Below are 16,653 nucleotides of genomic sequence, written 5' to 3'. Positions count from 1 at the left end.
CTGCCGCCGCACGCTCGGCTCTCCCCGGGAGCAGGCGCTCGGAGGCCCCGCCGGGGACCGCCTGGCCCTTAGTGCCGTCGGGAGGACCGCCCCCGCGAGGCGCTGCGCTCCCCTCGCTTCACGCAGTATTGGGACTTGAAAGAAAAGCCCAACTCTGAACCACGAACACTTCTAAAATAACTCACGTCAAAGCGGGGAGGAACAAACCGCACGCACCGGCCTGGACGCCCTTGTCACGGTGCGTTCCCTGGGTCTCCCGGGGCGGCTCAAAACCGGAACGCCGCGCAGCGCCGCTCCGAGGGACACGGCCGGCAGCGGCGGGGACGGGCTGTGGGCGGCACGAGGGGCAGCGGCGCGTCCTCATGCGAACGGGAAGAAGAAGCCGGCGGGCAGCCTGGCGTGGACGGTGGGCCGTGCACGGAAGCCGGCCGCCGCAGGGGCAGACACGTCCGCGAACGTCACCACGGTGGAGACCACGATGGCCCCTTCACGTCCCGAGTGGGCCTGCGGTAGAAAGTCAGGGTTGCACACCGCCCTCCCGTGTGCGAGCGGGGACGCGGGGACGTCGCCTCCCTTCGCTGGGCCACGAACCTGACGCGTGCGGGGGCGGAGGGCCTGCCCCAAGGCGTCCTGACCCCCGCCAGCCTCGGCCCCAACAGCGCTCCGAGACTCTCAGAGGTCGGGTCTAAGCAAGAATGCTGATGCCAATAAAGCTTTTGCCAGTGGGGTCTTTTCCTTCTAAGTACAAGAATGACTGCAAAATTGTTTTAAGATTCCAGAGTGTTTATCTTTTTTTATCAGGTAATAAATTTCACCTGTCACCTGAGTTTTGTTTGGACTTCTTTGTCTTTCTGTTTGTTTGTTTGATTTTTTGAGACACAGTCTTGGTATGTAGCTCAGGCTGGCCAGGAACTTGGAGTGACCCTCCTGCCTCAGCCTCCAGAGTACTGGGATTACAGGCGTGCACCACCACGCCTGGCTAGACTTCTTTGTCTTAACCTACAGTTTTTGGGTTTTTGTTTTTGGTACTGGGGCTGGAACCCAGGGCCTTGCTCTTTCACTGAGCTCCAACCCCAATCCACGCCTTTTGATTTTTATTTCTGGGGGACCAGGGATTGAACCAGGACCTCGAATGTGCTACGTAGCCTATACCTTTAAGCTCCAGCCAAGCCTACCTGGGGAAAGGCGGAGGAGATGAGATTCGCCGTGACGTTTACTATCCTGGCTTGGGGGTTCAGCAAGGATCCGTACTTGGTCCACTTCACTTCTATGACCAGAGCCACGGGGAGCTGACAAGAACCCTGCAAAGCACATGCCAGTCATCAACCTGAATGTTACACAACCTCAAGCCAAACTTAATCTGCAGTTCAGAGTTTTAATTATAAAATGTTCCACATATTACAAAATGTTCCGAACAAGAGAATGAATAAACTCCAGAAGTTCAGATCGAATCAGCTTTGACAAAGCACGTATCATTAAAGCACTCAGTGCTCCAAAAATACTGCACCACCTAGTGTGACTTTTCCGTCCCCTCCGACTCCCAGAGGGCAGTGTCACCGGCGAGTGGGGACCTTAAGGGCTCCAGTGGCATCTACCTGTCTACACCTACCTCAGGAGAGGGACCAGGTGTGTGTGTCATTAAGGTGTGTGTGACTGCACGTTTCACTAAAATGCTTGCAGAGGAGATCTAAGCATTCTTTCCATCTGTCTGATTTCATCCACTGGCACCCGAGATGTGACATCTGGGCATCGGGTAGTGCCTGTATGCTTAGCGCTGAGGGCCCAGGCTGGACGAGTCCCCAGGACCTCTGCCTGGTCGGCCCTATGGGGAGGGGCCTTTCCGGACCCTGTCCTGCCTCAGCCTTCAGCTGGCAGATGTGGTGACTCGGAGCTGCATGCTGGCTCAGCGGGGATCCCGCGGTAGGAGGGCACTTTTCTGTAGGTTTGAAATTCTCCCATAATAAAAGCTTTCTTCTAAGTACTGCTCTCAGGGCATGAAAAGCTAGCAGGCCTGCTAGTACCTGGTGCCTGCCAAAAGGTGCAAGTGGGTTACTTGGCTTGGAACAGCCTTTTAAAAACTGTACAGGTCGCACGGTTGCCAACACCCGAGTATCAGGAGAAGCTGCCATGCAGCCGTGGTGCAGCGTGGCCGTGCTCCGTGCCGCCTGCGGCTGGGTTTCATGCAAAGCCGGCCCCAGGCTGCTGAGCTCCCTAGGCCAGCACAGCCCCCAGCAGAGCCTCGAGCAGTGCTGCCTCTGCCCCCAGCCTGTCCTCCTCCAGAGAAGCAGTCGTCACTGGTGGCTTCACCCAGTGCCAAGAAGCCAGGATGGAGTCGCTGGGTTCCCTGGGGGCAGAACCGAGCCAAGCCTGAGGCCGGGCAGCGGGGACGAGACCTGGTCTGAGGTCTTCACTGGGAACTCTGCAGGGAGGGTGGATGGCTTCTGAGCGTCCTCATCTGACCAAGCCCCGCTACAAACACACCCTGAGCATGGTGATGAGAAAGCCGGGCAATGAGGCACGGGACGGAAAGCGCGTCTGCGGTGACAGGACGGCCCACGCTTTGCCAAGACAAAAGAACGGGTGGGCGAGGAGGCACACACATGTGAGCGGGCCCCTATTGTAGAATGTCGACTCCATTAAACTCACTGGGGAACTCTGGCAGTAAAAGCGCTTGTGTGTGGGCTGCCCAGGTAGAGCAGCGGGTGTGGGCGGGCAGTGGTGCAGACAGGGAGGCTTCCAGCTCATCTCCGGGGTGGGCCTGTGCCGTCCCCAGCGGGCTTGTGCGGCCCTGGTGACAAAAAGCAGGTTGAGCACCCCTTCTCTGAAACGCTGGGGACCAGGAGTAGCTGGGATTTCTCTGACCTGGGGATATCTGCATACGCACAACGAGTGAGATAGGCTGGGGATGGGGCCCAAGTCTGCCAAGAGTGTACCGCATGCACACCTCATCCACAGCTGAAAGCTGACTTTATGCAGTATTTTTATTGCTTGTATCTTGACCGCCACTGTCACTAAGGCGGTGTGGAGCTTTCCACTCGTGGGACTCAAAAAGTTCCAGATTCTAAGCATTTCCGAGTTTAGGAATGAGGGATGCCCAACCTGTAGGAACAGGATGGCAATCGGCAGCAGTTCCTGGTTACGGAGTGACCACCCAGTGCCGCCCTGCCCGCGGCACGGCCATGCACCCCGCGGCATTACCTCCGTGAACCCACGCAACAAGCCCCTAACGTCAGAGCGGGCATGCCCACTTCACAGACGGGAAACAGGCTCAAACCCAGAAAGCTGCTCAAACCCGAAAGTGTGCATGGTATCGCTTGCTGTATTCCCAGCTCCGCAGGAGGCAGAGGCGATCTGCTAAGGGTGGGCAAGATCAATATTCTGGGCTCAGGCCAACCTGACAGGCAGCACAGCCTGAGCTCCACCCGGAGCCCCCCACCTCCTTCACAGGCGTCCCTGGCTGCGTCTGTCACCCAGCCCAGAAGGAGAAGAGGCCACTAGCACCTGGCCCTCAGCTTCTCTCCCTTTACCTTGGTGGGGGGCGAGTGGGTGATGAAGTGGACAGGCACCCAGTCCAGCACATCCTGGGCCCTGGAGTTGCCGAACGGGGCCACGAAGTCCGGGAAGCCCTGGCCCTTCAGCAGGTCCTTCACCTTCTGCGCCACGAGCCGGCAGGGGATGGCCGGGCTCAGCCTTTGGGGAGGAAAAGGGCCGAGTAACTGTGTCAGCAATTTTTTTTTTTTTACTTTTACTTTTGTGTGTGTGGTAGTGGGGACTGAACTCAGAGTGCTGGGCTACGATCAGCAACCATTTATTTTTTGATTTTTGAGACAAGGCCTCCAGAAGTTGCCCAGGCTGGCCTTGAACTTCTGATCCTCCTGCCTCAGCCTCCTGAGAAGCTGGGAATACAGGCAGGTGCTCCCGTGCCCAGCCCACCCGTGGTCTTTACAAGCCTCCACGAAACACATGCCTCTCCGGTGCCACTGTTCTCCCTCTCCAGAAGGGGGGTCATTTGATAGAAGCTAAAGCGTCTCTTAACATTGCTGAATCCTGATCACAGAGGGAACCCAAAACACGGTTTCCCAAACTGTGTTCCACGGAAGCTCTTTCTATACAAGGCAGAACCACGGCCAAAAGTTGGGAAGAGAATGCCTTCCACGTCCCCTACCCCTCCTGAAGCACAACGGCATTCTAAAGGCACCGTGACATCCTGAAGGAAGGGATCCTGGTTTCAGGTGTGATTTGGTGTTTCCCCAACACACCGCAGCTCGGCCCTGTGCATGTGGGCATCTTGTGGGTTGGGGTCCATGCAGCCCCCCTCAGAAACACTGTCTAAGGAGATCAGAGGTAACACTACAAATGGGGAACAATGGCCTAACAAAACAATGACAGAATCACTCCGGGGAGAGGTGAAGGACGTGGGTGCTGGAGTGAGGAGGATGAAGGAGAGCCGAGCCTCCCTCTTCCAGAGTGGGAAACAATCAACACTCACAAAGCCAGCCGGGTGTGGTGGCGCACAGCTGTAATCCCAGCACCCTACGAGGCTGAGGCAGGGGGATGGCACATTCAGGCTCATCCTGCGTAACTCAGTGATTTAGAAGGACTGTGTCAACAAGTAAATGACTGAATGATAGAAAGGAAGGAAAAGAAAAGAAAAACAAAAAAAGAAAAAAGAAAGCCAGCCAGCCTGGGGATGCATCTCAGTGTGAAGGCCCTGGATTCAAACACCAGTACCAAAAAAAAAAAAAAAAAAAAAAATCAAGAAATACCATTATGTGCAGGTTATTTGAAGATCCAAGGGAGATTTCCAAAGACAGCTACAGAGGTTGTGGCTGCCTCTAGGACGAGGCACATGAGAGCGAGCCGCGGGCTGTGTGACAAGCTGCGCAGGGCTCCTTCACGTCTCTTGACTGCGTACATACTTAATTTAAAAGGATACAAACAGCACATTCCGGCCTCCTTTCACTTCAGTTTGTGCTATGCATATTAAAGCTCAGAAATACAGGAAGGACTTTGTTACAGTTGATACATTGTGTCAACTTGGGGAGTCTAGAGGTTTGGCTAAGTGACTCAGCAGGAAGCCAGGGTGCTTACTTTGTATACATCCTGAGCCTGTGGAAGAGGAGGGCATGGAGATTATGTGAGAGCTACACGCCCCTTAGGTGGGGGTAGCCTGTTTACAAAGTAAGGCAGGGAAGGAAGCTGCTTGCCGCCATTCCTCCGGTTTGCTCTGGCTGTTTGCTGTTCGGCTGCCATTCCCCCCTTTGCTCTTGTTGCTTTGCTACCTTCTGCCTCGGAGCCAGCGAAGTATGGACTGAAACCTCCACAAACTGTCAGCTAAATAAACCTTTCCTTCCTTCATTTTGGGCGTTGGGTATTTTGTCTCAGCAACGAGAGAAAAGTAACCAAGACAGACTTTCAGGGGAACTATTTTGCTCTAAACTCAAGGGCTGCGCAAGCTTCAACTTAAAGCCTACAAAGCTTTGCCATTTTCTGGTGCCATGTTGGGGAGAAAATGGCTGTGACTTCTCTACTGGGCATGAGCAGCGCCAGCCGCCACGCGGCGTTCACAGGCGCCCGGCTGCTGAGGCAGAGGTTTGGTTCAGGCGGGGCCGGCGGGACCCTCTGCTCTCCGATGGACACAAGCCCCACAGCGCAGTGCCCGCTCACCTGAGCTGGCAGCCAGTCTGCATGTTGTAGCCGAACAGCACTGGGGCCCGCAGCCCTTCCGCCGCCAGGCAGTCTTGCTCCCTCGTGCTGCGGAGAACGGTGAGCTGTCCGTATCTGTTCATGGTCTGAATAATCGCAGACATTCACTGAGAGTTAAGGGACCACTGCCCAGTGCCAGAGCATCCTGACTTTCAGGTAGGAATTTGGTGTCACGCGGTGTCACTTGTGGGACCTGAGACACGAGTGAGACCCACACCCACCTTCTCTAGGCCTCTAGGATGTTGACAGTTATTCCCCTGGGTGGCGGGGGGGTGGGAACCACCACCAACAAAAGGCTTCACTGTAACGATGTGCCTCAATGAGCACACCCTCTGGAGAGGGTCCTCAGAAACTGGCCCTGCAAAATTAATTCCAAATTTTCAAAATCACCAAGTTTGTTTAGGAGGCTCTGTTTAGAATACAGCCAAATGTCGACTCTTCTATCTTCAGATGTGTTTGGTTTTTTTTGTTTGTTTGTTTGTTTTCCGGTACCGGGAATCAAACTCACGACCTTGCACTTGCCAGGCAGGCGCTGTGCCGCTGAGCTAAATCCCCAGCCCCTTCAGATGTGTTTTAAATGTGCCCATGCCAGGCACTGTCCCCCAAGCACCAGTATCCACTACCGCCACCCCAGATCACGCGGAGGAAGCTGCGGCCAGCTCTGTCCCACTCCAGCCCTCACCAGGCACAGAAGCGCCCTCCACACAGAAAGGATATCCCTTTGGAGGCCGCAGCCCGGCGACCAGCGGGAGCCCCACCACGTAGCCAGGGTTGCCGCTGAGAGCAATGGGCCTTGCGTTTTGCTGAAAAACAATGCAGAAGTGCCCCACTCCATGATGCTCATTTTAATAAGGAAACAGCAGGGAGAAAATGCAGTGCTTTTCATAATAAAATCTGGAATTACCAATCTATAAAAGCACCTCTCCCCCTACTCAGCACTATAAATATATCTGGCGAGTGTAGGAGTACATCATGCTGTAAAAGCACAGGCAAGCACAGCAGGGGAACCTCGTTCCAAAGGGAGGAGGGCGCGGGCCGGGCTCGGTTGCGTTACAAGCGCCATGCCGCGCGCAAGCCCTGTGCTCAGTACAAAGGGTTAGATGTGGTAATACGGCTAAACTGATTGTGCCTCACTAAGAAGTTATGACTTCTGTTTAACTTGGCAATTAAGACTTGGACAAAAGTGCTGCAACGTACCTGAATAAAGCTAATTTCAAACTTCTGCTGCAGGGGGACCGTGGCACGGCTAACGGTTCCCAGCAGCAGTGAGAGGCCCGCGCCGGTGATCTCACCCGCGTCTGTATACGTGAGGCTGTATTTCACCTGGAACAAAATGAAGCTCCAAATGCACAGGCTCCCCTGACATTCCAGCAGCTGGACTCACAGCAAATGAAAACAGCCAGAAGCACCAAGCCCTTGCCCGGCTCTGGCGGGTTTTCTCTGGTGTCGGAGCAGAGCTGAGCAGTGTTCCCCCAGCATTACCCAGTGGACGGGCTCCTCTCGGGGCCTAGCCTGTGCGAGTCGGCTGGTCCAAACAAAGTGATCAGCCTGCTCTGCAAAGGAAACGCGTCCCAACAAATACAAGGACGGCAACGACAGGACTGGGATGCCTTCCTGCAAGTCGCTAGGTGTGTGCGACAAGTAAAGAAGCATCCTCTGAGGAGGCGGCACAGAGCAAGCAGGCAGCCAGGCCAGGGGCAGCGCCACCGCAGGGGGGCCAGCGCCCCCTCTGGAGGGCATCCTTCCTGCTATCCCCAAAGACAGGCGGCTGGAGTCCGCCACAGACAGATGGAGCTTAAAAGGCCACACTGGGCACCTACTTCAAGCACGACGTTGATGCAGATCCTGTCAGGCCCAGAACTGACAAGAGACGGCAGCCGTACACCCGTGTCCTCCAGGCGGGTCAGTGTTTTATTTAGAGACTGAACGGTGATGGACCGGACAGTGATTGGGACCTGCGAAGTGAAGACCCGGATGATTAGAGACTCCACACTATGACAGAGGCGACAGGGAACAAGCTTGAAACAACCCCACCTGATGCGCAGTGCCGGAAGAGAGCAAAACACACGCAGCGATTCCACAAGTGCAAAACACAAGCGCCGCCGAGCCGCTGGAGCTCGGCTCACATGCAGAGGCCCCGGCCCCAGCCCCAGCCCCAAGACACCCACAAAAACCGCACATAGTTACATATGAATTATAAGCCCTCTTACTTTCCATTAAGAAATACTCTTACCTGTGTCACGGAATTGGGCACCTGGACAAAAAGAAACCATGACAGATTCTGTTAAGTATACCAAAAAGAAGCATTTCCACAGCTCTTCCAGACCTCTGTCACAGGCCGTGCTCGGTCTCAAAGATCTCAGAGAGAGCACCGCAGCTGCCTTACTCAAGGTGTGCCATCTACGCCCCCGCAGGCTCCTGCTCCTTTCATTTCCTCCTGGTTGGAAGCACAAGAGGCCAGCGCAGCCAGCGGGGGTCATGAAGCTCCACACCCTGGAGTCCTTACTGCGCACTCCAAGGGCCCAGCACTGCCACAGGGGAAGCGTGGGAAGGGGTGACGCAGCCCCGCCCTCCTACTCACTCCAGCCACCTCGCCAGGAGCTTCCCGCAGCCTCTCCCTGTCATCCTGCAGGGCAAGACCCCAGTGCCAAGCTTTCTGGGTTTTTGTTTTTGTACCAGGAATTGAACTCAGGACTTTGAGATTGCCAGGCTGGCGCTTGTGCCACTGAGCTATATCCCCAACCAATGCCAACCTTTGTCTCCCCAAACACCCAGGTTCTCCTGAAGGGAGAGCTCCCTCCGCTTCCTGTCATCTCCCTCCACTTCCTGTCCCGCATCTCCCTCCACTTCCTGTCCCGCATCTCTCACTACTTCCTGTCCGCATCTCCCTCCACTTCCTGTCCTGCATCTCCCTCCACTTCCTGTCCTGCATCTCCCTCCGCTTCCTGTCCTGCATCTCCCTCCACTTCCTGTCCTGCATCTCCCTCCGCTTCCTTTCCTGCATCTCCCTGTCCTGCATCTCTAGCAACCTCACCTCCAGACACTCTTGGGCCACTGTGAGCTTTGAGAGGGGCTGAACAGACTGTATCTGGGGAGCTCCGTGCTGAGAATTTACCTGGATGCCCGAGACATTATGAGAAGCCAAAGTAACTGGAAAAACCCATAGGGCCGGGGTGGGGTGGGACTTACAAGCTGAGAGGGGGAGGGCAGGGGGAGAAAAAGCTCAAACTGGATTCTGAACACAGAAGCCCAGATGAACATGGGGCCATGGGCTGCGTACCCCTACACACCACACACACACACCAAAAAGGAAATCAGAGTCAGGTGCAGTGGCACATGCCTAAAATCACAGCTGCTCAAATTTGAGAACAGCCTAGGCAATTCAGCAAGATCCTGTTCCAGAAAGACTTGGGATCTGGCTGAGTGGCGCATCGCTTGCCCAGCATGTGGGAGGCCCTAGGGTTCATCTGACCCCCAGGACCACACACACATACACCTAAAGAAATGGGGGGAGGGAGGACTTGGGCAACAACCTTGTCTTGTTTTCCTTTTGGGTTTTGAAGCAGGGTCTCGCTCTGTAGCCCAGGCTGGCCTCGAACTTGCTCCCATCCTCCTGCCTCAGCCTCCCAAGTGCTGGGATTACAGGTGTGCGCCACCACACCCGGCAAGATATTTTATTTTTCTAAGGTTTTTAGGTTCCAGGTAAAAACTGTTTTATTCAGGAGACAGACATTATTGGTTACCATCAAAATGAACGAAAGAAAAAATAAAGCAAAATATGAGCTAACTATATAAAAATAACATTATTTAAAAGATTATTTCAATAATCATTGATACTAAAGTCCTTGAGAAATTTCAATCACAAACTGAAATTATTGTCATATAAGGCACAAAGAGCTGGACGTGGTGGTGCACACCTATAATCCCAGCACCCAGGAGGCTGAGGCAGGAGGATCGCCACCAGTTTGAGCCCAGCCTCGGTTACATACTGGGTTTAAGGCCAGTCTAAACTGCATAGCAAGACCCTGCTTCGAAAAAAACAAAATAAAATAAAATGGCACAAAGAACTGAAAACATACCGAATGAATCAGTTTTAGTTCAAAATAATTCTTACCCTCAGAATCGTAGGGCTGCTGTAATAATTCATCCTAAGGGCCTCCATTTCTTCACACTGTTCTAAATTTATGCTTCTGGTACACTTCACAGCCTGGTTCACCAGAAATGCTGTAATCATAACATTTCCGAGGGGGGAAAATACAAACAAATGTTTCAGAGTCCAGTGGTAACTGTCACGAAGGTAAAACTGCAAAGTAAGCTGTAACATGGAGGTGCAATATGTTTAAAGTAGGGATTCAAAATTAGTTTTCAGCCAGGTACAAAGGTCACAGCTCAAAAGGCACAGGAAGATGCAGAGCACAGCCCAGGGGTGTCCCTGCGACTCCAGGCCTCGCCTTCCCCACAGGCACCAGCAGGAAGTTTCCGAGCCTCCTTCTGGAAATAGACTATGCAAATAGAGGAGAACTTGTACACACATTTCTAAATTACTTTTTCCACTCTTGGAAACAAACGCGTGCTAGGTACACTGACCCGCCCCTTGTTTTTCCACCGGCAATGAGCACATCTTGACGCTCAGTCCTCTCCGCACGCGAAGAGCTCCCCTCCTCCTCTTCTCCGGTTTGTGCTCTGTGGAGACGCGGCACTACCGTCCCCGTCCACTCCTAACGGACACCTGAGGCTCCTCCGCCTCTGCCGTCACAAGCAGTGCTCCATCTACCACCCTGCGCGAGGGGCCCGCATTTCGGCGGGATCAACTCCTTGGGGTCTAACAGCTGGATGGAAGGACGCGATTGTTTGCAGTTTTGACAGGCAGCACAGGCAAAACGCCCCTCACGGGGGTGCCACTGGCTCACAGTCCCCCCAGCTATGGAGACGAGTGGCTGCTTGCCCAGCTCCAGGTTTTTTGAGCATTATCAATCCAACAGGTGAAAGCAGTATCTCGGTTTGGTTTTATCTTGCCCTGTTCCCAGCACGGGTAAGGTCAAGATTCCAACCCCACCTCCAAGGCTCACTGTGAGGACTGCCTGGAAAATCACAGGCATCGCCTACCACAATGAGCAGCACATAGTATGTGCACAATAAAAAAGAAAACGTGCAGCAGCCGAGAGGGCTGTTTCCAGGTAGTGAGCTGCTTGTCACTACTAGCGCTCACACAGTGAATGTCTGCGGCCGGAAGAGTCCTGCACTGACTGGAGTACTGAACTCCAAAACCTCTGTGGCCTCTTCCAACCCCAAGATTCTGTTTGTGTTTGTGAACCTGATCAATCACGGCTGCTAGAGATGTAAACGAGTTGCAAAGTCACGCTCTTACCGGCAGGGTTGTTATCAGCGCACAGGGCCGACGTGAGAGGCGAAGGGAATCTCAGAAACGGGTGTGGAGACGCGTCCGAAGCCTGCAGAGGAGCCCCGTACTGCAAACACAGCAGGCAGCCGCAGTGAGCACTCCCCCAGCGCTCCAGGGCACCAACCGCGGGCCAGGCGGCACTGCTGCTGTCAAGGTCACACTGGCGCGCAACAGCCAGACATGGCCTTGCCCGTGGGGAGCCGGTATGCGGCGTGCCAGCTTTCAGCAAGTGCTTGCACGCACGCGTGGCTGGCCGTGGAGCTGGCAGGGCCCACGGGACACTAAGTGTGTGCCTCGGCGGGCAGAGGCGGCGGGGCGGGCACAGGGCTCGGACAGCTGTTTCAGGAGCATGAATTCAACAGCAGCTACGGTATGCATTAAAATTATACAACTTTTATGAATCAGTAGTTTCTGAATGAATTTTATGAAAAATGCCTTCTTTCCCCAAACCAAAACCCCCATGAAATTCTTCTGTGATATTCAAACCCCAAATGTACGGCTATTGGCCATACAGATAATTTCTGTGAATTTAAAAGTTTACCCAAATGCCCTGGAACTAGTAAGGCTGTGGGAAGAAGAGTCTCCTCATTGACGGGGCTGGGAGTACAGACCCCCGCCATCTTTCTGAGCGGCAGTGTGCTTACTGGGGTTTTAAAAGTCCCACCCACTGTGACCAAGCCACACCATCTCTAGAAACACACCCTAAGGATTTGATCAGACAGCTGCGTGAAGATACGTATCCACATAGGAACGCCCGTTATTTCTCTCAGCAAAAACTAGAAACAAGTGTCTGTTAGGACTAGGATACCTTGAGCTGGGAACGGTGGCCTAGCACTTGCTTAGCATGCACAACGCCCTGGGTTCAATCGCCAGGTCTGGAGGAAGGGAATGGCTCAAATACACTGTGAGGAATTCTTTGTAAGTGCTGCTTTAGCACTAGGTCTGAAAAGTCACTTTCCGACACCTGTGTTTTTCTCCTCAGGTAGATGGGTTGTATGAGTAAGCCCGGAAAAGCTTTGCCTGTGCTTGGTACATGGAAAATGCTCAGGAAACAGGTTTTGCATCGACAGGGAAGAGGCACAAGCTTATTATTGAGAGAAGAATTTTCTAGAACAATGTGGGTAACTATAAATCCAACTGCTGTATATTATATGTCTATTTCATAGATGCACTTAAAAATCAGGAAGATTACACACCAGTATTCCACACACAGTAATCTTCAGTATTTTTTTAAATTTTTTTTATTTAGAAATTATTTTGTGCATGGGTTGTAAACCCAGGGCCTCACGCGAGCTAAGCACAAGCTGGTGCTGGTCACTGAGCCTCACCCCAGCCCCTGCAGGGTGAATCTTATTGGAGACCAGGGACCTTTTGATTTTTACTCAGGGACCTCTAAACATCTGCTTTAAGAAACAGTGTACAAGCCGGGCATGACGGCGCACACGTGTAATCCCAGCACTTGGGAGGCTGAGGCAGGAAGATCGTTGCGAGTTCGAGACCAGCCTAGGCTACAAAGTGAGCTCAAGGCCAGCCTGAACTGCAGAGAGAGACCCTGTCTCAAAAAGACAAAAAAGATCGCATCACTTGGGGGCTGAAGCAGGAGGACTGCCGTGAGTGCAAGGCCAGCGTAGGCTACATAGTAAGAGTCTGTCTCACAAAAAAAAAAGAAAAGAAAAGAATGAGTGTACAGTGCTTCCACACTTCCCTTTCTAAAAAATACTTTTCTGAGTGTGCAGTGCTTCTGTACTTCCCTTTTTAAAACATACTTATTTTTTTTCAAGACAGGGTCTCACTATGCAGTTCAGGCTGCCTTGAACTCACTATGTAGCCCACGCTGGCCTTGAATTCCTGGCAATCCTTTTGAACACTTTTGAAAACAAAGTTTATTCATTGTTACATGTCACATTTCAATGGTTTACTAAGGGACAGACAGAAAATAGTGCACATCTTCCTAAAGTCTATGGAACTGAATACAATTCTGAGAAGCATCCAGCCAATCCATTGAATGTTCCTCCCAGCAGGCCTCAAGCATTTTGTTGCATCTCTTAAGGGTGAGAACAAAGAATTCTGTAGAGGCAAAATGTAAGCTTACCACAAAATAAGTCCTATGTAATTTTCAAAACTTACAAACATGAACATTAAGGCCAGGCATGATGGTGCACGCCTGTAATGCCAGCACTTCAGAGGCTGAGGCAGGAGGATTGCCAAGAGTTCAAGACCAGCCTGAACTACACAGCCAGACCTTGCCTCAAAAAGCAAAACAAAACAAAAAAAGAAATATGAACATTAAGGTTTTTAGTCTATGATATCAATTCAATGTCTTGGAGAAGTCAGCTTTGCCGGTACCATACTGAAAGGTAACTCCCAAGGACAGGGTACCGTGACGCCATGAACAGACTTAAATTCTTGGCTCACCTCATATTTAGAAGCATTTGAAGCACTTGATTTCACTGTAAAAGAAACATCTGCTTCTGCATTCGGTGTAAAACCCTCAGATGTTTTCATCCACCTATCGAAACTCCTCTCATCAGGCACTTCTGGATTAATAAAGGATAATGCAGGTTTATCTGTGTTTAGAAAAAATATTTTAAATCAGCATAAAACATGTACTACACATGACATCTGTAATATTTTTGAAACAGATATTAGTATTAAGGCTGATATGAAAAAATAGTCTCTGCAGGTCCACTTCACCAACTTCTTGAGGCTTGTTACATAAACAAGCTCATGGGCAGGGCCTGCTTCTCACAGTGGGAGAGGAATAGTTTCCCTGCCTGGAGGCAAACAGAATAGAAGCCACAGGGAATCCATCAGTTCCCCAACCCAGGGAGGGCAGAGGAGAACATGCTGTGTACAGAGGGCGGAGGAGGCCGCGTGCTCACTGGCAGGGGGACAGCAGAGAACGTGACAGTCCCGGGTCAGCTGTCACTTCAGGTATCAAAGCCCAGCACACTCGCCTCAGTTGTCAATCACAAGAACACAAAATCAAAATATATAAAGACGCTCCAAAGAGGAGATGGAGTTGAACAGGGAAAACTGTTCGTAACTGCAGCCCTGATGTTTTATATCCTGACAACATTTTACCTTCACACATTATATCCTGACAACATTTTACCTTCACACACTTTGGATCAAGGCACTGACTTGAGCTAATGCTCAGATAAAAATAAAGATCCGGTTTTCATGCAAAATTCTTAGTAAAAATAAAAAAGAAAAGGGAAATAGAAACCACAGGTAATGTTCAAAACTGAACCTGATTTTTAACCATTACGCCAGAGGAAATAAAGTAAAAAACACAGATAGATAAAAATCTGGACTTCTGTGTATGTCTACATAGCATAAGCACCTTTAAAACCAAGTATAAGAACTCAAAGGCAACTACATAGCACGATTACTTTTAAAAAGCCGAGCGTGGTGGCGCACACCTGTAATCCCAGCACTCAGGAGGCTGAGGCAGGAGGATCGTTGCAAGTTTGAGGCCAGCCTGGGCTACAAAGTGAGTTCAGGGCCAACCTGAACTTCATAGTGAGACCCTGTCTCAAAAAGAAATTTTAAAAACCCCCCAAAACAGAAAACTAATTACATTTAAAGAAACTGTACACGCCACAGATCTGTAAAATTATTTTCAGTTACCTGTAAAATAGCTCCAGAAGAGACACACTACACATGTATAGCCAAAACACAGGCGAGGTTTGTTGTTGTTGTTTTTTTTTAATTTCACTGAATACGGCATTTTCCCGTAAATTTTAAAGAAAAATTTTCCAACATCAACATCAAATACTTACAGTTTGTAGTATGAATGCAGAAAATAGATGGATTGATCTGGTCAACAAGTTTAAATACCCTCTTAGGTGGGTCTGCTGTAAAATTCAACGAATAGATGGCTGCTTTTTGACTGCAGAAGTGGCTATCACCCCTGGAAATTAAAAATAGTAACAGAAAGTTTGAAGGCATAACCACACAGTTTTAGCAAGATTATTTAAAAATTGTCAGATGCTTATACTACACGGAAGATACTTCTGAAAGCAGGGTGTAGAAGTAGAGTCCACTGTCACTCAGTTTATTCAGTGTTAAAATGTTGGGCATTTGAAAGGTTTTCCATTAGAGGAAGAAAGTTAAGACAGGTATATTAACCTCTAAGAACATCTTCCAAGTATGGAATATGGATCAGGGTATAACTTTGATATAAATGAACCTTGTAAACTCTGAAAGCATCAGTTATATAAAATTTTATAGAAATTTAGATTGTTCATAAGTACCCAGAACAGATCCAAAATTTCTTGTTTTTAAGATAAAGCTGTCTTTAAAAGACTGTGAAAATGTGAAACCATCTGTAAGATTTATAGCTTAGAAATTATGGTAGTTAAGTCTTCTCTGAATCCCAGATCAACAAATCCCAATCAATTTGAGACATACATAGGTAGGGTATGAAGGTAAACTTGTAACAAAAATGGTATTATAGTCTACATATTACTTTAAAGCCTTAATTAATATATAATGCCTAGCATTTCCCATGTTATCAAATATGTTTTTGCAACACTATATTTAAATGGTTTCATCACTGTGGTGGTGTACATATCTGTAATCCCAACACTCTGGTAGGCTGAGGCAGGAGGATCACAAATACAAGCCCAGCCCCATTTAATAAAACCTTGTCGCAAAATCAAAAAATAAAAAAAGGGCTAATGATATAGCTCAGTGTGACAGCTATGCGTCCAATTCCCACTACCTATCCATCAACCAACCAGTCAATCAATAAGGTTTCATCATATACCAGATCCTCAATACACCCCAATTTGGCTTACCAATCCTCTACGGCTGGTGTAAGTTGTTTCGAATTTTTTTATTGTTGTTGTCTTTTTGAGACAGGGTCTCACTATGCAGCTCAGGCTGGACTTGAGCTCTCTTTGTAGCCCAGGCTGGCCTCGAACTCACACGGATCCTCCTGCCTCAGCCTCCCGAGTGCTGGGATTACAGGCGTGCGCCACCACGCTGGGCTAAATAGACTTTTTTTTATTTTTGATACTGGGAATCGAACTCAGGACCTTGTGCTTGCCAGACAGGTGCTTGTGCTGCCAAGCTATATCCCCAGCTCCTAGGAGACATTTATAAAGATGTATGTACAAGGATGTCATCATAGCTTTGTGTATAATTGGGGAAAATTAGAAATAACTTCTCACTGGGCATGGTGGTGCAAGCCTATAATCTTAGCACGCGGGAGGCTCAATACAAAGAGAGCTCAATAAATAAATAAATAAATGAATGTCTCCTAGGACATGTTCTCAGAAGTGGAATTGCTAAGTCAAACAGTACATTATTTAAGGCTTCTGTAACATGGCCAAACTGCCCTCCACAAAGCGTTAATGTCTGAACTCACTAATACTGTAGTAGGAGTGCCTATTTCCTTGTCCTCAACCCAAGACTAGATATTGTCATTAGGTTTTTACTGGTTGGGCTGGAGTGGAGGGACTGAGATGGGAGCTAGTAGGAAGCAGGATCTGAATCTGAGCTAAAGGATCTATACATAATGAGACTTTTTTTTTTTT

At 50.2% G+C, this 16,653-nt stretch overlaps 1 protein-coding gene across 8 annotated transcripts in view; it reads right to left on the bottom strand.

The window, feature by feature from the left end:
* Window positions 1-16,653, bottom strand: part of Tctn1 (tectonic family member 1) — a 29,052-nt gene that overhangs the window by 4,703 nt on the left and 7,696 nt on the right. For 2 of the 8 annotated variants that reach the window (XR_001230982.1, XR_001230980.1), the window contains exons 3-14: window positions 14,893-15,023; window positions 13,523-13,674; window positions 11,075-11,174; window positions 9,821-9,930; window positions 7,940-7,960; window positions 7,527-7,661; window positions 6,904-7,029; window positions 6,424-6,509; window positions 5,668-5,808; window positions 3,528-3,690; window positions 1,176-1,301; window positions 217-504 (exon numbers count right to left, since the gene is read on the bottom strand). Coding sequence is in view for 6 of the 8 variants with exons in the window: in XM_013503666.1 (XP_013359120.1) it covers window positions 488-504; window positions 1,176-1,301; window positions 2,647-2,788; window positions 3,528-3,690; window positions 5,668-5,808; window positions 6,424-6,509; window positions 6,904-7,029; window positions 7,527-7,661; window positions 7,940-7,960; window positions 9,821-9,930; window positions 11,075-11,174; window positions 13,523-13,674; window positions 14,893-15,023 (1,450 nt within the window). In the remaining 2 variants the exon portion in view is untranslated. Of the gene's footprint in view, window positions 1-155; window positions 505-1,175; window positions 1,302-2,646; window positions 2,789-3,527; window positions 3,691-5,667; window positions 5,809-6,388; window positions 6,510-6,903; window positions 7,030-7,526; window positions 7,662-7,939; window positions 7,961-9,820; window positions 9,931-11,074; window positions 11,175-13,522; window positions 13,675-14,892; window positions 15,024-16,653 lie in introns of those variants that run through there. The other 6 variants (XM_013503666.1, XM_013503667.1, XM_013503669.1 and 3 more) reach the window with 6 other exon arrangements.

This window comes from Chinchilla lanigera, unplaced genomic scaffold (assembly GCF_000276665.1).
Source record: "Chinchilla lanigera isolate Chin_1 unplaced genomic scaffold, ChiLan1.0 scaffold00081, whole genome shotgun sequence".
NCBI lineage: Eukaryota > Metazoa > Chordata > Mammalia > Rodentia > Chinchillidae > Chinchilla > Chinchilla lanigera.
The sequence above is the reverse complement of the archived record's forward strand: the minus strand, read 5'-3'. Positions and strand labels throughout refer to the sequence as shown.